Here is a 17,799-nt window from a genome sequence, read left to right on the forward strand (position 1 = left end):
GAAATACTTTTGTCCACATTTAAAAGCAGAAAGAGCAATCACATTGAGTCTGATGGTTTGTACCCCAGGAGAGGTTAGGTTGCTGGGTTTGGGTCCAGGGTGTGCAGGGGAGGGCAAGGGCTGAAGCCATCATGGAGCGAGACCCAGCAGTCAGATCGCACAGAGGAGCATCTGGTGAGGACAGTGCTTGGTGGGGTGCGCAGCACGGGCTATGCACCCTCCTGAAGCCCTGCCCCTGCGCAGTGCTCTGCTTGTTTGGGCCTCTGTTTTTCTAGAGACAAACTGTGTGTGTTCATAGTATGGTGCGGAGGAGCGGGAGAAGCTTTAGGCCTTCAGAGCCTCAGTAAATCCATACCTGAATCCTGGCCTTTTGTACAAGTGTATCCCACTTTCACCCAGGTGCATTTATATACCTAGCATGTTCATCTTCCTTTCTGGACATATGATTGATTCCAAAGCATGTGTACGAAACAGTTTAAGATACATTTAGACACATATACAAAGAAACATAGGTGCTCTGAAAAGCTGAGGTACTGCTAGATCGCTATGGCTACACTAGAGAACAACAGTGCCTTACCTGTACATCTTTGCATTTTCTTTACTACATGCCCTCCGCACATGGTCAGGCAAAGGGAACTTTCTTTCCTGTGTCAACAACACAGACCTAAGCATATATGGTTTCATGCTATTTCGTAATAGAAAGCATTAGTGTCTAAACCTACTTCCAGTTAAGTCAACAGCAAAACTGCCATAAATTTCAATGGGTTTACAGTGAAAACTGTACTGTCTCACCCACATGCAGCAGAATTTCAACAGTTCAAGCAACAAGTGGAAAATGTTACAGCAATTTTTTTACCATTGCAATCTATGCACCAAATTCTTTTTTTGCCTTGTAATTCATGTAGTTGGACTTTTTCCAACCAGATATAAAATTCAGCCTTGTCTTTTGTCTTATCCCTGATGCCTGGACCAAATGGCAGTAAAATGTGATCTGTGTTTCAGCAATGTTCAAGAACTACATTACCCTTGCGTATCTGAGACAACAAGATACAGACTAATAAATTATCAGGTGTAATGTATATGTAGTTCTACCACAATCCTGTAAAAAGAGTAAAGCCTAATCCTTATTTTAATGTGAATCGCTATTATCCTCTTAAAAGGAAACTGTAGCTGACATCTTTTGCAAAGGAATGAACACACAGAACAATATTCTGCAACCCTCCTATATGCTGAATAGCTCTCACTCAAACAGTTCAATTAAAATCAATGGGACCACTTGTGTGCCTAAGTGCTATTCTGCAGGAGGACTGATTACAGGCTTCAGCACTTTTGGCCTGAAGATGTACCAACGTGTGATCACAGCACAGCTTAAAATGTGCCTATTTTAAAACTACTTGCTCATGTTAAAACCAACCAGTTTTAGGCAACAGCTGTGCAGCAGCTAGCTGAGATAAGGATGCAAAGTTAACAGTGCAAATAGGATGGTGTGGACAGGAAAGGTGCTGAGCTCCTTCCTGTTCCGCCTGTATACCAGGAGCCAGGCTATTCTGGTAGATGGCTTCTGTGTATCCAGATGACGAAAGGCAGCTGAATATGCTGGCAAGGGTTGGAAAGCTGGCAGTAACTGACTGCATTTCTGAGAGCTTTCCACTGCTTCTTTTTTCAGCAGGTTAGACAATTGTGTAGACTTTAGCAATTCTTTTAAATCTCTGTGCATGTTTTTACAGTACAGCTGTCTTCCTCTTGCCTGCACACTGTAAGGGGTCACAGATGTACGTGCCAGACACATTTTTACAGCACCTCTGGCATCCCATTTGTACCATCTTTTTCATTCCGATTCATTTCTTGCCATACTTTCCACTACGAGAGCCGGTGGCTTTTCCTTTGGTTGTAGTCATATGCCAACATTCTGACTTACAGGCCTGGTGGTAAGGAGAAACAGAACGGCAATCTGTGTGAAATGTCAGCTAGCTTTAGGAAAACTCCTCACGCACTGGCGCTGGTGAAAAATCCCACGGTGGGCACACCAAGAGCCCCTTTCTTGCAGCAAGATGCCTTAAGTGCCCAACCCAACGGCCTGGTGATGCCCACAGGTGCCCCATTTGCTAACGCCTGGGGAGGAGGTTGGTTTTTTTGCCCCCAATGCCTGCCAAGCTCCCTGGATGCTGTCATGAGGAGTCATCTCCTCATGGCCTGCTGCTCTGCTCCCCTCACCTTCCTCGCAGGGGTCTCTGGGGCTACCAGGGACCCCGAGCCCCGCTCCCCTCCCCAAGGCCTGCAGCGAGCAGCGCACTCGCATTTACAGGGGGGAAGAAAAAAAAAAAAAAAAAAAAGAACAATTTTTGTGTGAGAACCGCCCGACGCTGAGGGGACGAGAGGCCGCTTCCACCGCGGCCCTCACCAGCCAGGAGGCGGCCGCACCAACGGCCGGCCCCGCACGCGCTGCCCCTCCGCCCGCGCCGCTTTCCCGGTGAAGCGGGACCCGCCCCGCCCGGCCTCTCCCCCCGCGCATGCGCAGCCCTCCCGGGCAGGGGCGAAGCTTCCCCTTCCCTCAGCGCCCGGCCGGGGAGCGTTGGCAGAGCGCCGGCGAGAGGGCGGGCGGTCCCGGGAGGGAGTCGCTGGTCAGCGGTCGTACCCAGCGAGGGGAGGCCGCGGGGGTGGAGGTCTGACCTGGGCCCTTAATGGGGAGGGAGGAGAAGGAGGAGGAGGAAGAGGGGCAGTGCCCAGCGCCCGGGTGGGGGGCACGCCAGGCCGGGCAGGGGCTCAGCGGAGTCCCGAGCAGGCGCGGTTATGGCGGCAGCGGGTTTTCTTCACAGGAGTCGGCGCTCCCCAGGCCTGGCTCCGGGCCCTGCCGCCTGTGGCGGCGGCGTGCCGGGGCGCCCGGGCTCCTCCAGCCCCCCCTCGCCTTTTTCCTTTTTTGTGGTGTTTGTCTCCTCTTCCCCCCCACCCCCAGTTCAGCAAGCCCGCGCTCCCGGCGGTGGGTTTGCCGTTAACGTTAGTAACTGCTCCGGCACCGGCCGCTGCCTTCCTCAGGCCGGCGAGCGTCTCGCGCGCGGCGGCGTGGGAGGGCGGGGGCGGAGCCGAGCCCCGCCCCGCCCCTCCGCCTGCCTCTTCCTCACGGCAACGCCGCGCCTCCGCCCGCCCATTGGCTCCCCCCCCTTCCTGCCTCCCCGCCTCCTGCCGCACGGCACGCGTCTCCTACCCCATTGGCCCCTTCCCCGCTCTCATTTGCATGGCGCCCCGCACGCCAATCGGCGGCGGCTGCCTGCTTAACATGCAAGAAGCCGGCCACTCAGCGAGCGCGGGGGCCGGGCCACCACGTGCTGTTGCTAAGCTTCGGCTTCTAAATTGTTACTATAGTGGCCAGCCAATCGGAGGGGGAGATGGGGATCTGTCAACATTCCCTGCCCCAGCCAGGGGAAAAGGGGGGGCGCGCTGGCTGCCGGTTGGCCCGGCTGCCGCCCCGCGTCCCGCCCCCGCGCCGAATCGCCGCTCTCTATTGGCGGCGCGGGCCGCCCGTCGCCTGTGTGTCAAATGTAGGTTGAGAGAGGTGCCTTATAACCGGGGGCTTGGAAGTCCCCCGCGCGTGAACTCGGCGCGGTGCGCGACGCGGGGCGACGGGGGGCTCGGGGCTCGGCTCGGCACAGGCAGCCATGGAATTGAACTCTCTGTTAATTCTCCTGGAAGCGGCCGAGTACTTGGAGAGAAGAGACCGAGGTACTGGGCGCAGGCGGGCAGTCAGTCAGTCACCCGCAGGCGCTCCCAGCCGCTCTCGGCCTTTGTTGTGTGGCGGCGGCGGCGGCGGCGGCGGCGGCGGCGGCGGCGGCGGGCGGCCCGGGCCGGGGGACCAGCGCCGAGCCCTCACCTGCCCGGGCGCCGGGGGACTGACCCGGGCTTCGCCAGAGGCTCCGCGCTGGGGGAGGAACAGTGCTCTTCTCTTTGCCTTTTTTTTTTTTTTTTTTTTTTAAACCAAAAAAAAAAAAAAAAAAAAATCGGTTATTTTTTTTGTCAAGCTCTGGATGGGGATGGTGTGTGTGTTGCAGCGCTCAGGATACCTCACACTTCTCTGTGTGTGGCAGTCGTTAATTGTATGGCAGTGCTTCCCCCCCCCCTCCCCCCCCCCCAGCGCAGCGTGACAAGGGTTTGCATGATCCGCCTCGTTTTTAATGTGCACTCAAATAATCCTCCTAATTTCGGCACTCTTTTTTTTTTTTTTTTTTTTTTTTGGTTTACCGAGTTGTTATATTTTTTGTCTCGCTTCTTTAAGAGATGCCAGAATAAAATCCAAACAAATCAACCGGAAAAAATTCTGTTCTTTACCCTAGCGTTCCTGCAAAGGAGGAAAAAAATGCATGGAAAAAATATATTGCCACTAATGCTGACTTTGTCCCTAGAAGCAGAACATGGCTATGCATCAGTGTTACCCTTCGATAGTGACTATTCCAGAAAGAAAACAAAGGCAGGCACCATGGCCAGAAAATCCCAGAATAACAGGTAATAGACGCACCGCTTTTTCAGAATGAATCGGCAGCTTTTCCAATGTGTCTAGTTTATGTACAGTGCATACATTTATTAAAAATAATAACTAATCCAGTGTCTTAGTTTCCCCCATCCCGGTAGTCGCCATTTTTCCCCTGGATGGGCTTGGCTCTGTTTTGATCTCTCATATAAACACTGCCACGCGTACACCATCTCCTTAGTACTCACTGCACTTCTAAACCATCCGCCCTCATTGCTCCTTCTGCTCCGCGCTCACCGACGGCGGCTTTTACTGCAGATCTTAACACCATAATCACCACCCAGACTTCTCTTTGCATGGCACTAATTTCCCCCCCCCCCCCCCGGCATTTATTTATAAACCACAGGCAACGAACCGCCCGCCTCCCCCATCGCAGCCAGAGCAGATGCAGCCTCTGGTTGCAGTGCGGCGCCGGGCTCTCGGAGGGGGAGCATGCGGGGCAGTCGGGGGAGACCCACTCGTGCACTTGAACTTCTCCTGTAGGTATTAAGTGAGAAGGTGCTGGAGTGAACTTGACCTCTTCGGCACTTCTGCTGCATCGCTGGGTCGCCAGCCCACCCACCCACCCGCCGCATGCAGATCCGTCAAAGTGCATGACTCGGTCGTTATTTATCACGATTATCGTCCGCTTTTATGTCGTGGTAGCGGTGGTTTTCTTGTTTTCCCTGCAGCCGCTACCTGTGCTGCGATGGCATGAGCAGAGGGCTGCTGTGCGCAGGCTCTCTGCAGCTTTGTTTGCTGCTCGGGCAGCGGCTGTGTACGTGCAGGAGGCTGTCTTACGGGGACAGTGCCGGCCCCTGCCTGAGAGCTCCTCCAGCCCTGTGCTGTGCCTGCTCTGCTTTGCTCTTCCAGGGCTGCGCCGGAGAGGACCGAGGACCGTGCCCAGCTGGGCCTGCTTCGCCCCGGAGCGGCGATGCTCTCCCCAGCGCAGGCTCCGCTCTGCACGGTCGTGCTGGATGGTGGCTCCTGTAGAATAGCCTAAAATGAACTCGGCTTGCACGTGACTTGTTTTCCAAACGAGCAGCGAGTCTCGACGGGCCCACTCCACTCTCGCTCCTCCAGTGGGCATCCCGCATGGCAGTGGGCAGCTGGGTCTGCTGGCGCTGGGGAGGTGCGGGGCAGAGGGCCAGCGGCTGCTCGTGGGGCACCGGAGGTGCAAACTGAAATCAAAAGCTGACGAGCTCCCTCCTTGAGAAAGACACGAGCTGATGAGCGCCCTGCTCGTGCCTACTGCGGCCGAGCAATGTGTCTTGAAGATAACTGAGGGGGAGCAAATTGTTGCCCTATGCCCCTGCTCCAAGCAAGGCAACCATTTTGGGGGGTATTAATTGCAGTACTCCTACATTTCTTTGGTTTCAGTTGAATTCTTTGTCTCATTTTGCAGCATAGAGAAGATGTCAGTTCATTTTAAAAAAGAAAGTCATCAAAAGTGGGAGGCGTGTCTTGTTTCCTGAGACACTTTGCTCCTGAAGATTTTTAATTATTTTCTTATAAAGTATGCTCACTGCCTTTAAAAAAAAAATCACAGTTAACCAAAACTGGTCTCATAGGATTTCCAGCTGTAAACTGGCCCTTGAATTGCACAGATTTCTTCTTTTCTGTCTCTTGCATTCAAGAACTCTGTGTTACTTACAGAGCTATTATTCCATCGTTTCTGTTCTTAGGTCTCTTGTCATCCGCTGCAAAATAGTTATTTGTCTAAAATGTAAGCTGCTTTTAGGAGTTTTTAGGAGAGGATTTGTAATCTATCAAATACAGCAGAATTAAAAGATTTCTGGTCACAGATTTGCTAGCGTTATTAAAGCTGAGGCATACACGTCTGCTTGCCATTGCCTTCCTGCTTTTCTTCTGCCTGTAGATTTATATTTACCTGTTCAGTCTTTTGCTCTGATTCTCACTCTAGCAGTGGCAACCTTCAAAAATGCCATCCTGCGGTATGCAATGTATACATTTACTTACACTTTCTTTTCTTCTAGTGGCAGTGATTAGATTAGGGATGAGTCGTCTGCGTTACAGAACAGGATAAGGCTTGTCGAGAAACAGTTTCAGGGGTGGCCGCCACCAGGACGGTGGTTTGCCGGGTTCAGCGTGGGCACTGGGCTTGCTTGCTGGTGTGGGAAACAGAGGCACATTGCTTTAATGCAGCACCCTGCTATTTCAGGGACAGAGGTGCAGCAGCAGGGCCCTGTGGGCACCTCTGCATTGTACCCAGCGACTCTGTACCCACATCTAGCAATCGCTGCTCAAGTCTGCCAGTGAGCTTAGACTTGAGGGGGAGAAATTATCCTTACATTTGAACGTCCAATCTGAAATGCATGAAGTACACTAGCATCGCTGTTTTATTATTATTTGGAGCTTATAGGCTGTAGGGTCCGAGCCCCAGACTAGAGTCTGAATTTTTGATAATACAGTTAAATCTGCCTAAGCAACTCAAAGATTAACAGAGGGAGACGACTGGTCAAAGTTCAGAGGATCTGGAGTGGTCGTGGGTGATGTGAACCACCGGGCAAAGTGTCCATATTGTTCCACTTTAACCATTTTCCAGACGTGGTGGGTTTGGAGCATTGGATGCAGGCAGGCACAACTGTGTACATGTCTGAAATTTACTCCTTATTATTGCTTTGTTTTTCTTACATATAAAAATACATACTTAAGTCTGGAGGAGTAGGAAAGGAGCAGATAACTGCACGTTTCAGAACTGCAGGGGTTTTGTTGTTTTCATTATCTATTTTTATATCCTGCTGCTTGCAGCATTTGATCAGATTAAAAACTGAGATAGATATATATGGGGGGGGTTTATGCTTTATGATTTATACATATATAAAAGCATGAAAAACATCTTCCTCCTCATTCTTAGAAAATCAGAAAAGAAGGGAGGAGGAGAAAAACCGTCAGATGTGAGGAAGCCTGGTGTGCTGTACCCTTCTTTGTTCTGTATTTTCTCCCCCATGTTGCCTGCCTGTGAGGGGGAAATAGCATACTCGTGCAGTACAGGTGTGCTGACCGGCTGCTGCGGGCTGGGGGACCGGGCAGGGATGGATTACAGCTGCCCTGTTGTTCAGCGAGGGCACTGATGGATGCCTCCGTCCTCTGCCGAGGTGGTGGTGATGTTCACATAAGAAATCATATCTTGAGACCTCCATCCTCTCATCGAAGGCTGCTGGCAAGGCCCAGACCCCCAGGAAAAGAAAGGGGAGGAAGGCTGCCCACCCTTTGGACAGGATGCTCAGGTCTGGGCTAAAGGCTGCTGCCCTCTTGACTGCGATTAAGTGAAAAGTAATTTTGACGGGTTTGGATTCATGCAGGGAAAAATACCAGCAGAATTGTGCTTAATTAACGGAAATCTTTAAGACTCCTGTCTACCACGGGGAATTTAACATTTTTGTTTTGTCCACTGATAGCTTTGGATCAAATTTGGAATTGGTCATTAGCAGTTTGTTGCTAAACAGTATTCTCAGGGTTATTGGTAGCAATCATCAGATGCGATTTTTAGCCAGTTGTTTTTCACTTCCACATGAAAATTACTTGATTTCATGTGTTTTCTTCTCAGTTTCATGTGATGTCCCCTTTCCCATGTCACACAAACCAAACTGCCTTGTTTTCTCTCTCTTTCCGGTTTGCCGTTTGTACCGTGTCCTCAGCTGAGATTCAGACTTGTTCCCCTCCAGTAATTTTGACCAAAATGCTCTGGCAAATGAAACTGGATTCTTGTTCTGCAAAGAGGACAGGAGATTGGAGAAAGGCACAAGATTGTCTTTTGTGGGGAGGTAAACCTAGGTCACATCTTACTGTTACACTAATACTTACCAGGTACTTGACCACAGTATAATAAATGTCTCCTCTTCACAAAGCAGCGGCTGTAGTTCCTAAAGCAGTGCCACGCAGTCTAATAATTCTTGTTAATGTGTAGTTGGAATTAAAGAAAAGGCATAAACCAAGCAGCTGGATTTAGTGCAGCTGAACCTCGGAAACGTTAAAAACAAATATTCAAAAGTCTCCCCAAGCTTGCTGTTCGATCCAAGGAAATGGATAGGTAACACATGTGCAATGTGCTGTGGAGGAATACAACGCAAATCTGAAATTCGGTGACATTTGCTCATGTGGCAAGGCACCTTGACAGAAAACCACGCTAGCCTGCAGGTAACTGGGCTTTTTTCTGCCCTGGCTGTAATGACATTCACCAGGTGTGGGGTGCCTTAAGCCATGTGTGGGTGTGAGGTTCATGTCTGCCTGTGCGCAGGGGAGCTCAGGCAGCTGCTTTGCCATGAGAGGGTCAGAAATAAGGTAAAATGAAGACTAAAATCTTAGTGTTAGATGCCTGTCTACTGAGGTCACAGTTAAATTTACTTGCAGAGAAAGGAATTGGACGTCGGTGGTGCAGTGTGTTTGGCCTGTTAATTTAGGAGCTGGTTTATTGAAGGAGGGGGAGCAAAATACATGCTGGTTTATAAATATATCTTCTGTATCTATTAATTAATATTTTTCTCATGTGTTATATAAATAGACTTGTACTTTGTGCTGTGTTCTGGCAAAGGGTTATATCTAGAAAAAGATGAAAGCTGCATTTGGTGTTTCAAATGAAAACAGCTTAATGTCCGAATTCCTCTGTTAATGTTGGCTCACAGTGAGGGTCAACCTGTGGCCCGCAGAGCAAGCCCCTTGGTCTCTGCAGATGTTATTCTGTGCCTACACAAAGCAGCTTAGGGATCAGAGCCCGATTTTTATTTTATTTTTCCTTTTTTTTTTCTTTTTTTTTTTGTGGGAGGCTGAGAATAAAACACTGCAAACCAGACTGTGCAGACGCGGCTCCTCTGCTTTTTTGCCTGGCTTTCTGAATTCAGTAGATTCCTCTGGGTTTGCTTTCCTAAAGCTGGCAGCAGAGGGACAGCAGTTGATACCATCTTGCTTGTTTTTAAAACTGATGCGTTTTGGTCCCAATATAATAGATCTTACCAACTGGTCTGTCACTCCTGAGGAACTGCAGTAGGTTTGTGATGCCTGGGAGTTGCAGTGCTCGTGCAGTTGAGGAAAACAAATTGCCACCATATTAGAAGCATGTTCGGACCTCACGACTGCAAACATGTGGCAGCACAAACTTGAATGAGGTACTGGAGCCAGAGCTCTGCATCAAGGCTGTGCCAGTATGCCTGGTTCGCAGATCCCAGCTGAATCTGCAGGGCCAGTTAAATTTTGCTATGAGGAGAATGCAAAAGTAATTTCTAGTGGATTAATTCCATACAGGCTGTTTCTCTGACAGGCTGTAAGCGATGTGTTCAGTTTAAAATAAATGGAAAAAACCCAACAGCTCAGGAGCAGGGAATACTGGGTAGAATGCATGCTTATGCTCAGGTTTAGCCTTGACACACTCCTCGTATTTGGTGATTCACGTGGTGGCTGTAATATTTTCAGGTGCGTCCCGCAGCAGGTAATATATGTAGACAGGGAATTCCCTGGAATCGAATTGGGATCCTACCAGCAAAAAGCTGTGTAGCAATCGCATCCAGACAAGACTGCGGGTATATGAGCTGCGTGCTCCTATGCACCGGCATGCTTGGGAGTGGGAACTGGATGCAGACACTTAATGTGTAGCACCTTGTAAAACTTCTTGCTCTGTTTATTCTTAGTCTTTCGGCCTGGACAAAAGGTGAAGTGCAGGCAATGTAGTTCGCATGTGGCCCTCCAAGTGCCATGCGACCTTAGGTGGAGTTGTGTCCTCTGCACATGGTTTGTACAACACCCTGCCAGCCGTGCCTGTACCAGAAGGCCCTGGCACAGGCAAGGTGCTTGCCACTGCTTTAAGCACTTCATTAACTAGCCTGCTTTGCTCCCTATGGTGCTTTAAAATGTGTTGGCAAATGGTAACATATTGGTGACTCGAGGTCTAGACCTGGCTTCTGTTAGCATTGGGGAAGAAATTTCAGCAGTGTTGCCAGTAAGTCCCTGCTTTTGTTAGGAGCTGTGCTGGTTTCCTGCTGACAAGATGCACCGTCTGATGGGGCAAATGGATGGAGGAGTAGGGGAAGGTGTCTTAATAATGAAACAGGCAGTGCACCGTGCATACAGTGAAATGTCAACCCAGTACCCATGTGGGCAGTTCCTGCTGACTGACCTGTAAACTGGTAGAAACTGGACTTTGGGGGGGGACTTGTCTTTTCTGTGTTAGTCTTATCGTCTCAGTTAGCACCCATCGAAATTGCTTGCACGTGTCTGTTGAATGTTGCATCAACCAAATGCTCAAATCCAATACCTAGACTTCTTGTTTGGGGGAGGGAGGGTGGTGGAAGGGGCAGTTCTGGGGATGTGCTGTTGGAAGTGGCACAGCATCTTGCAAACATCTGCATTTACTTGGCTCCTCCCCTTCTTTCAAATCTTGACAATTTATTCACAAAGAAAATGTAACTGCTACTTCACAGCTGGTGAACTGCTCGGCATTTGCTAAAGGGGTATTAGCAGCAGCATTCCTCACCTCCTCCTTCTGAATCTATGATTTTGCTGATAATTTTTTTATTGTTGGCTTTTTCCCTTTATTTTTATCTGAACCTTTTTATTGACACCTTTCCTTCATCACTGCTGCCCCCAACTCCCCCAAGTTTTGCCTGAAGATACAGAACCCAATATAGTGAACATAAGCTAAACACCAAAAGTCTTCCTTCTCTTGCAGCTGCTTTTGAAGGGCTCCACAGACCATTTGTCTGAAAACCACAGTCATGCATCTGTCTCTTTTATATAAATATATATATACATATATCTTCTTAGTCTTGGCCTACATCTTGCCTTTTACTGAAGTAACAGAAGACTCCCATTTTGAAACAGAGGTAGTGCTTGGGATACTGGTTTGTGTGCAGACCAGTTCTTAGGGTTTTTTCCTTCACTTCAGGTTGCATGAAGAGCAGAAGGATATTCTTGCAATACACTGTGCTGTAGACAGTGAAGGAGAGAATAAATATTTAGAGAGGGGTTCATCTCTTCTGAAAACAAACACAACAAAAAATCCCCCATCATTCTTGTAATAGGGTATTGAACTTGCTCTGTAGATGGAGCAACTGTCAGGTAAATGTCAAAACTCTCAGTTTTGGTTCCTGAATAAGGCCTGATAGTTGAGACATTAGTCAGCCTCCCCACACCTCCTGAAGTGTGTGGCTGGTGCCCATGTTTGCACACTGCAGGTGTCAGTTAGGCTTTTGTGTCCCAAAGAGCTCTGCAAAGAGGCACACATCTGTCACCATTTGGTTTGCTAACTGGCATAGCCAGGGCAGGCAGCAGTGCCCCTCCAGAGCTGGTCTGGCAGGATGTATCCCAGGTGAACACCAGGATCACCCTTCATGAACCAGAGGTGCCTTGTAGGTGTGCTGCATGCAGAAGGACTTCCAGCGACTCATTGCATCCTCTCTTAATCCAGCAAAATACTCTTTGCGGGCTGAATTTATTGGCCAGTGGTTCTCCTGCTGGTGCAGCGGTCACCATGCATGCTCACCGGAGCTGGGTGTGAGCTCTGCTACAGCAGGCAGCTGAGACATGGCTAGTTACAGTGATCGTGTTCATCTTTGTGTATAATTGTCAAAAACATCAGGGCAGGGAGGTCATGCCATAGGGATGAATCTAGACCAGCCTGTATTTCCTGTCTCTTCCAGAGTTCCCTGCGAACAGTGTCTTTGTGCCTTTGACAGGCCCGTTGCGGGTGTTTGGGGAGAAAGGTTCCCACCTGAACTTATATTTTCTATGTGTTTTCGTAAACATTGGCAGATTTGGCATAGTGTTTGTAACGTTTCGTGAACATTGATGTGGAGAAATGTTTGTGGAGAAAAAGTTTGATCTCTTTCTGTGTGTGTAGCAGTAGAAAATAAAAACAATATCCTCTTATTATGGTCAAAAGGCAAAGACAGTAAATCACAACAAACGCAGGCTACCTCGACCTATTAATGTAGCACAGAATATGTGTAGAACACTTTCAGTGTTGCTGCATTGGTCAGGAGTGCTTACATGGCACCGTAGGAATACATACATTACCTAGCTGTGGCTCACTTGATGGAACAAGTTTTAAAAAAATAGATAAATAAAGAATTCATAGGCTCTTCAGAAAAAGGTGCCAGGTAATGGTTGACATAGTTGGTGTCTTGGTAACACCACTGGAACGCTTTCCAGTGACAGTGGATTAGCATTAGTGCTGAACCTTGTAAGCATTTGAGTTTTCCTTTACCTGCAGAGGGGCAGTTCGCTTAATTCCTTGCAGGATCAGGAGCTGCACCAGCCTGAAATAAATTGCTTGCGGGTTTTTTCATTGGATATTTCTTTGCATGAGCTTTGCTTGCATTTTCCCCTCTGTATGGCTGGAGAGATACTTTAATCATCAGTAACACCTAGGTACACAGCAGCATCCAGCTGCATGCGTGTTTGTGGGGAGAGGCAGAACAGCTTGCCATCAGGCAGGTCGTGCGTTTGTGCAGGAAGACTTTCTTGACCTGTGATGTCTCTGCTTACTCGATGGACTGCGGGCTTACACCTCCAAAAAGCTGTCTTGGTTAGCACATCATGCCCAGATGCAGGCAGGGGTTACAGCACATTGTAGGAGAGAGCTGCTTTGATGTAATCTGCCAGCTGTAAAAGCTGCCACCACCTTTGTATCTTTTGATCCTTGTGTACTGGACGTGTTTTCAGTGGGACAAAACTAAAAGTCTGGGAAATTGCTGGTTTTGAACGGGCGACAGTAACTTCATTTTAGGAATGTTTTTAATCTGAGCTGTATAAATAAAATTAGTATTTCCAGCTGAATCAATTAATCCTTCAAGAAGTTAGGGCTGCCTTCTAACGGCAAAAAAACTGAGGCATCGGTTGGGGAAAAAAAAATAGATCGTAAATCCTAGTAGATTGGAAGAGAATAGCATACTGATGTGGTCAGTTCAGGCACCATGATTTTTTTTTTTTTTCTGTTTGTAGACTGAGAATTAAGAGGATTCCTCTTTTTTTGCCATTAAGATGGCAACAGCAACAGCAGTGGTTAGCTGCTGATATTTCTTCTTGCTTCTCCATGGGCTTGAAAGCTGGCTTTTTGGGTGCTTTTAACTCTTACCTGTTACCATTTAGATCTTCTAACACTTTCTGCCCCCTCATAATTTTTCTTCAAAGATAAAAACCTTGTGGGCTGTTTTTATTACTAACCTGCCCAGTTTTTTATGTCCAATTCTGTCTCTGAATCTATTGAATGCTAATAAATGCAAATTTATTATAATTCCCCCCCAAACCCACAGTTTGCTCATGGAAATTAAGTTGATACCTTGAAGTATCTAAGAGATGTAAAAGTGAAGCATTTTAACAGCAAAGCTGTTTCATAATCCATATAAATACATGTTTTAGAGAGCTCTTTTGCAACTTACGCAGGTGTTGGCTTTTAAATGTTCTAAATTTTGGGTTGTTTATCCTTTTCTCTAATATTTCTTTTCTCTTTTTAATAGGTCGTCACACAACGAACTAGAAAAACATAGGTAAGTCTTGAGAAAAAAGCAAATTAAAAGATGTATGGCTGACATTAGAATTACCATGCTTATTGAAGAATATTCTGCTGAATTTGTTTTGATTCTGCACTGAATAGTTTAAGTTGGGGGGTTTTATCAACTAAAATCTAATAGGTATAATATTATTTGGCTTTTTTTCTGTTGTTTGATATGCTATTTTTGAAACACTCCTGATAATTAGCTTTGGACTGATTCATACTGTAACTGGTTAACCATACTGTCACTAATAAAGAATCTGATTGCAGCAATTGTTTGCTAGAGGTGTTAAATGCTATAAGTACAATCAAAGTATTTTGTGATTAAGGTGGATGATTTTCAGGGAACAATATGTCACACAGGGTTATTCTATGTTTTTTTTAAAGTATGCCTAAAGTGCAGTTAATTTTCATCTTGCATGTAAGTACCTACAGATATGTTTTTCCCCTCCGTCTGCTTCCTTGCTGGTACGTGTCCTGTCCAAAGAGCTGTGTGTGAGCTAGAAATCAGCAACTCCTGAGCTGCAGCCCTGGTTCTGTGTATGCAGCGCTGTGAAAAGCTGTACTTACTTATAAAGGACATTCATTAGACCCTGAAGACCCGATTTTTAAAGAACACGTCTGCACAGTTTTGGAGGCTGTGTTTACTGTCTACTGTATCTTGTCAGAGTTTGTTTGCAGATGGGCTCCTTAGCTGTAGGAAGTCTCCTGGGGTACGCTGCTCTGAAGGTGCACACAGAGAGCTGCCGAGTACAAAAGGTGCCCATCTTTGCATTGGCTTTCGGTTCCCCGGCTGAGCAGCGCTGTGGCACCCTCACTGCAGGATCGCTGCCTTTCACTTATCATTCAGGCAGCAGGACAAACTCTCTTTCGGGTAGTTTTTTGTTCTTTTTTGTGTAGCTTGTGGTCTTTCGGGTTTCATGCATCCAAAGAAAGCAAGGGGGGTGTGTGTGTGAATATGACTTAAACCTATTTGCATGCTTCTAAATACCTGAAACATGGTTGATGGCACAACAAGATTGAACTCACTGGGGTGGGGGGGGTTGTGTGTTGTTCTGTGGCCGCAGTTATGTAGCAGCTAGACCATCACTTCCCTTGCATGCCTACATGCTTTCCTGTAGTTTAATTGTAATATGAGTAAACTATAGCCCTGCCTAATAGCCACGTGGTCATCCTAGAGATGAGAGGAACTGGGGAAGGCTCAAGCTCACAAACACAGGCCTGGGCTGCGGAATGCAGTGCATTGGCTAAGGCAGTGAAATCAGCTGGCAGAGGTTCTGCTGACAGAGTCTTCAGGAAAATAACTTGATGCAAAATTCTGTCCTTCAGTCACAATTCTTTAAAAGAAGAAAAAAATCTTTGGCCCCAACTGTGCTTCTTTCTCACTCTCATTTTTTTCCATCCTCTTTCTAGATACCCTGTTCCATTTCTTCCTTTTCCCCTGCTCCATCATTACTGACTTGTTGTCATCCAAACTGCTTTTTTTTTTTTTTCTTCCAGTCATTTTTCTAACCTAAGCATGGAGTTGCCTCTTCTTCCCTCTGCTCTGCCTTAACACGTTTAAGCAGCACAGTAAATGAAGTACAGCAGTATTTGCAGCAGATGCAAGGGCAGAAGAAGGATCTATAAATTGTTCAATCTCTGTTCTCACTTTCAGTTCTGTGTTGTATCTTCGTAGTAGCTAGAGTATATAGCATTTGCCTTGCTACCTTTTCTTTCTCTGCCATCTCAAGGTCAAAATAGGTAAACTGCCAGGTATGTCTTGTGATTATACAACTAATATTTGTAACTGCTGCCACTTGCTGTACCTCTACAGTTAGACTATACTTGAAGCCAGGTTTTTATTATTCCTGGTGAAAACCTGCGAATTAGTACAAGATCCTTGTATGTGCAAATGGGTTTTCACAAAAGCAAGTGAGGTGTATACAATTCTAGTCACCTAATATATTTGTGTGAAGGACTCTTGTAATTTATTTTTTTTCTAACAACCCCCTCCTCCAGCACTGTGGGTGTATGAGCTGATAATACCAATTGTACTGTTTTTCACTCTGTTTTACTAAAATTGCATTAAAATCCATCAAGCATCTTGGCAAAGTTTGATGGAAGATTCCCAGCCATAGTGTGTCCCTGTAGCAGCTGGTCCTTGCAGCAGAGCCCATCCTCTTCCCCCAGCGCAGCCCTGCCCTGCCGGCTATGAAGCACTGGATGTTGATTTTGGAGGTGTATTCTTTCCAGGACCATCGCCTTTGACTCACCACTGCCATGAGGCTTCTGGCTGAGGCACACTGGGTTATCTCACAGGAGCCCGTCAAGGAGGAAGAAAGGAGATGGCCGCTCATATCCTCCTCCTCACCCAGTCCCTCATGTGGTGTCTGTGGGCTGGACTGAGCGCTGGAGGGCAGGGAAATGGCTTCCTCATTGACAGGGCCTTTGTGTCCTGGATGAGGGTGGCCAGAGCTGCCACTAACCAGAAAGCCATAGCAGCCGTGTACTGGTACACAGTGCTGTTCAGGTTCTGCATTGGTGTTGCACATAAGAGGTTTTATCTCTGGTTTTGATGTCAGCGGGAATGGCAGTGGTTGATGTCTCTGTGTGTGCGGACTCAGCCGTTTGGCACCACTACTTTAATTTGCATTTTCTACCGCTGGGTCTCTTTTCTCTATACTCTTGAGGGGATGCTCAGAGAAAGACAAATGGAAGCAGAGACATAGTTCCAACAAGAAGTCTCGTTATATGATAGAATACAGACTATAATTATGGTAAAGTGTTTGTCAACAATTCATACATAAAACTGCTTTTTCTCAGCTTTAAGTCTCCCTGGAATACACTGCTCAGAACTTCAGTGTTTGTTCATTATAGTGAAACTCTGTAAGGACTCATCCCTCTAACGGCAGTCCTGTTTTGGTCCTGTGTGATTAAGGTTTGCATCTCAGAGCCATGAAACAGGAAACCCCCTAAATAAAAAGTAGGAAGGCAGGAAATCTTCTATCCTAAGGACAAATATGGTTCTAGAAGATATTTGAATAATTACAGACAGGTCAATCAGAATGGTACTCAGATATAACTAGTTCCTAATGACAAATATATACATATATATTCATGTATATTATTTTTTATTACTGTGTCCAGCCAGAGCATCATATCAGTAGGCTTTCACAGAGCAATGTAAATAGCAAGTACATTGGTAATCAAGACTTTTTGCAAGGCAGTCTTTAAATCAACCTAACCTGACAGCTGTAGAGAGGAATTCAGCTTTCATAGTGTAAAAAAACCACCAAGAATCCATGAGAGACTCAAGCTTCTTAAAAAGACACGCATAATCTCATTTATTTGCATCAATTTATACTAGTTCTGCATTACAATGTAAAAAACAAGCTATATTGGCTTGAGGATTGTACTGAGATCTTCACACTGCTCTGTGAAGGCGGTGAGTCATCTGCCCTCTGCTATTCATGTGTGGACTTGTCCCCCCCAGCTTGCGCAGGACTGGGGGAGGGAGTGACACCTCCCTGCTGTGGTCCATCCTTTCTTGTCAGAAGCAAATGGAGCCCTGACGAGGGATGCTGGGACCAACTCATCAGGGCTCCTTTGGTAACAAAGTCATTTCACTCCTGCCTGGCCATGAGGAGCTCTGCTGTAGGAGGAGTTCAAGATCTTGTCCTTTCTATGGCAAAGTCTTTGAAAATAGCCTGTGAAACTGAATGATTTTAAAGAACAGCTTTTAAGCATTAGTGAGGAAATTAATAAAAGTGTGCCTCAAAATCAGCAAGCCACATGCTGCTGTCCCCAAACTGGC

The 17,799-nt window shown here is 47.1% G+C and overlaps 1 protein-coding gene across 6 annotated transcripts in view; it reads left to right on the top strand.

The window, feature by feature from the left end:
* Positions 1 to 3,556: 3,556 nt before the first annotated feature.
* Positions 3,557 to 17,799, top strand: part of MXD4 (MAX dimerization protein 4) — a 39,561-nt gene continuing 25,318 nt past the window's right edge. For 2 of the 6 annotated variants that reach the window (XM_049832280.1, XM_049832310.1), the window contains exons 1-4: positions 3,557 to 3,717; positions 4,326 to 4,494; positions 13,969 to 13,998; positions 14,391 to 14,424. In XM_049832280.1, the coding sequence (XP_049688237.1) occupies positions 3,654 to 3,717; positions 4,326 to 4,494; positions 13,969 to 13,998; positions 14,391 to 14,424 (297 nt within the window). In that variant the 5' untranslated portion in view covers positions 3,557 to 3,653. The remainder of the gene's footprint in view (positions 3,718 to 4,325; positions 4,495 to 13,968; positions 13,999 to 14,390; positions 14,425 to 17,799) is intronic. The other 4 variants (XM_049832291.1, XM_049832301.1, XM_049832318.1 and 1 more) reach the window with 4 other exon arrangements.

This window comes from Accipiter gentilis, chromosome 3 (assembly GCF_929443795.1).
Source record: "Accipiter gentilis chromosome 3, bAccGen1.1, whole genome shotgun sequence".
Classification (NCBI taxonomy): Eukaryota; Metazoa; Chordata; class Aves; order Accipitriformes; family Accipitridae; genus Astur; species Astur gentilis.